Here is a 3,545-nt window from a genome sequence, read left to right on the forward strand (position 1 = left end):
AGAATGATAGAAAGATTCTGAGGGCATCAGTTCATCATTATAATCTGATGCTATTACTAAAGCCTAGGATGGCAATTTTCAACATGTGGAATTCAGGATGTTACAATAATATTTCACAGCATTCTGAAAATCAGGGCAGTAATTACAGTTTTGGGATCATTGGCTGACATTCTCTCAAGTACTATGTTGGTCTAGAATGGCAAACTCTACTTCTACCTTAGCCTCAACAAAAATAAGGGAAATAGACACAGAACATTTGATATAAGGAAAAATATTTTTTAAAAATCTTCAAAATAAAGTGTTAGAATCTGCACAATTTTGACAGCACAGACTTGATTTTCTTATTTCTTATGCTGTAGATGATTGGATTGAACAGTGGTGGAAGTAAAGAATATAGGGCAGTTAATGCAAAATCTAAATAAATGGAAGTATTAGAAGAAGGTTTCAGATATGCTAAGCATGCAGGTACCAAAAACATGGAAAAGACTATAAGATGGGGAAGACAAGTTGAAAAACTCTTCTGCCTTGTTTTCACAGATGGGATTTTCAACACTGTCTTGAAAATCAGTGTATAAGAGACAAAAATAAAAATAAAACAACCTAATGTTGCAGTGATACTCACAAATATAACTCCAGCTTCAATTAAACTGAATCCAGAACATGATAACTTTAGCAACTGTGGAATTTCACAGAAAAACTGATTGACAACATTAGAACAGAAAGAAGTGGAAAAAGTGCCACTGGTATGCAACACTGCATAGAGGACACTTGTGACCCACACCAGAATCACAATTTTGGTGCAGGCTTTCCAATTCATCACCATTCCATAGTGCAGTGGATGGCAAATGGCAACATACCGATCATATGCCATTACTGTCAAGAGGGATAAATCTGAAGCTTCAAAACAGACAAAGATCAAGACTTGTGCAAAGCAACCAAAGTAAGAGATGCGTGTGGTGTCCATGAGGGAATTTATCATGGATTTGGGGATAATGACTGAAACAATGCCCAAGTCCTGCACAGCCAAATTCACTAGAAAGAAGTACATGGGGTTGTGTAGTCGATGGTCAAAAGCTACTGCAGAGATGATGAAAAGATTTGTTGCTGTAGTTGCCAGGTATAATATGAAGAATAAGAAGAAATGTAGAAGCTGCAGATGACGATCTTTGGAAAATTCCATGAGCAGAAAATAAGAAAAAATTGTCTGATTCTCCATACTTAGGACTGAGATGAATGCCACATCAGTAAGGAATCAGAGGTGAAAACACCATTAAATTAAAACAATGAAATTACAGCCTGATACGTACTGGGAACAGAAAGAAAAACTTTAATAGTAATGTGACAACAATTAAACAAACACTACCATGTTAAAAGAATGCCAATGTCTAGTCAGTGCACTCACCATTTATTTCAATTAATCGTTGATGAAATTACCAACTAAAATCTCTCTTCTTTTTTTTTATCTTCTTCCATCCCAGTTCTTTACATTGTTTTTATGGTTAAAATGTTTGTTAGAATTTGGAAGTGTCTGCCAAGATTTTCCAATTTTAACTATGGGAAAAACTTGGGAGACTTTACATTGGTCATTTTTATTACATTTTTATAAGATTAAGTTGTTGGTAAAAAAAAAAGGAGTGCCAGTTAAGTTTTGCCCTGGAAATGAGGAGAGTATGAGTTCTTCTCCCACCTTAGACATGAAAAACTGACTGAGTGACTTTGCGTCAGGCTCAGCCCAGCCCACAGCACAGGGTTGTTGTTGTGGGAGAAATAGGAGGAAGAAGGAGTATTAGGTATGTTTTCAGTTTTGAGTTACTTAAAAATAATAAAGAAGGGATAGCAATAATTAAATAAATATAATATATAATGCCTTGATCTCTTAGGGTATATAATTAGGGTATATAATTCCATGAACACATAGATGTAGTGCATGGGACCAGAGACTGTTGCCTAATCTCTGAGTATGTTTAACACACAAACAAGCACAAAGAGATGGAGATTTTTTTTTGACACATGTTCTGGGAGATTTTTTGAAAAATAAGATTATAATGCTTAAAACAAACAAATAAATGGTGGTTGAGTATTTATATAAGAAATATGAGAACTTTACTTAAGACACTCATTACATCATTATGTTATTTACATTGTATCTTGGCTCAAAATTTGCTTAATCTTATGGTCAAGAAAATTTATTTTTTGTTTAAAAAAGGGAGGAATTCATTCTCTTTTTCATCCAGAAGTTAAGCCTTATGCTTTAGAACAGGGGTGTCAAACTGCCGGCCCATGGGCTGGTTGCATCATACGGAGGCTGTGCCCACCCCAGCTATGGCAATGCAAAAAAAGTCGTGATATGTTGCGACAAGTCACGTGATGCAGCAAGTTTGGCACAAGTGCTTTAGAAGAAGTCTGCTAGCATTTCTAGTTCCAGAAGACATCCCACTCTGAAGAAAAATAGATTGCCTTTATCTTTTGTACTATAATTGTAATAACCACAGGAAAGAAAATTAATAGTATTAAAAGGGATCCAATAATTTCAAAGTAAGATCGGGCAAACACTCCCCTTAACTTTTCTTACTTGAATTCCTAATTGCTGTGTTTTGTTGGCCCAATGGCAACAGATGTAACAAAATAACAACAGTAATTGGTAAAGATGTCAAAATGATGTATTCTTCCCAGTCATACTTTTTGTTAGTCAGAACAAGGACCAAACCTCATTTGCTTTTCCATGAGACGTCTTGTGTTATGCTCTGCTTTTCTTTCCTCCTTTCCTCCTTTCCTCTTACTTCAAGTCATTCAGAAGATATGCAAGCAGGAATAGCCAGCCCTAAGCTTCTTCCTCACTTGCCTCTGAGAGAAACCTCATTGAGCCTCTGAAGCCAGATTCTTTGCCCCCTAGACTGAAAGAACTCCACCAGTGTGGCCTTGATGCTGACAAAGGCCAGCTATGCCCCTCCCAGGATTTGGACTTGTGGGACAGCCCAAGGAGATGGTTGGGTTTTATGTAACATGAGCCATGTTGCTTTCCTGGACTTTACATGTACAGCTTTCCTGACTCCTTGAAGCAAACAAGTTGAGTTGGGTTTCATTGCCTGGGAAGAGCACAGTGGCGTCAACTGATCAGCTGGATTCAAAATCAATCAAACCTTTCAGATTGGTCTTAGTCTTCAGCTTCAAGAGAACCATGGTTTGAGAAAGCCAAGAAATGCATTAAGGAAACCCAGCAAAAGACTACTAACAAAGTAGTTACTGATAGGGACCCACTATCTTCCTTCCTTTCCAATTGATAGTGAAACTGTCTAACGCTAGCCTTCAAACTTTGTAATACTAGGTACATACGTGCTTTTAAAAATATTCTTAATTATCATTTCTATTTTTCTCACAGTTTATTACTTATACTATTTTAGCATAATAAAGTAATATGCCATTATAATGGTGTATTAAAATAGATTATTCCATTGACTGATAAATGTTGGCCTGGATGTACACTTTATTGACTAGCTAAGTTTTTAAAAACTCATATTTGAATGTTCCCACTAAAAAATAACAAA

At 36.1% G+C, this 3,545-nt stretch overlaps 1 protein-coding gene across 1 annotated transcript; it reads right to left on the reverse strand.

Moving 5' to 3' along the window:
* Positions 1 to 301: 301 nt before the first annotated feature.
* LOC114922397 (olfactory receptor 14A16-like) lies at positions 302 to 1,216 on the reverse strand. Its single transcript, XM_029283644.1, has one exon. It carries the CDS (start codon positions 1,214 to 1,216, stop codon positions 302 to 304), a length of 915 nt encoding a protein of 304 aa, XP_029139477.1.
* Positions 1,217 to 3,545: the final 2,329 nt, after the last annotated feature.

The sequence above is a fragment of the Protobothrops mucrosquamatus genome, unplaced genomic scaffold, assembly GCF_001527695.2.
Source record: "Protobothrops mucrosquamatus isolate PMUCROS unplaced genomic scaffold, P.Mucros_1.0 scaffold160, whole genome shotgun sequence".
Taxonomy (NCBI): domain Eukaryota; kingdom Metazoa; phylum Chordata; class Lepidosauria; order Squamata; family Viperidae; genus Protobothrops; species Protobothrops mucrosquamatus.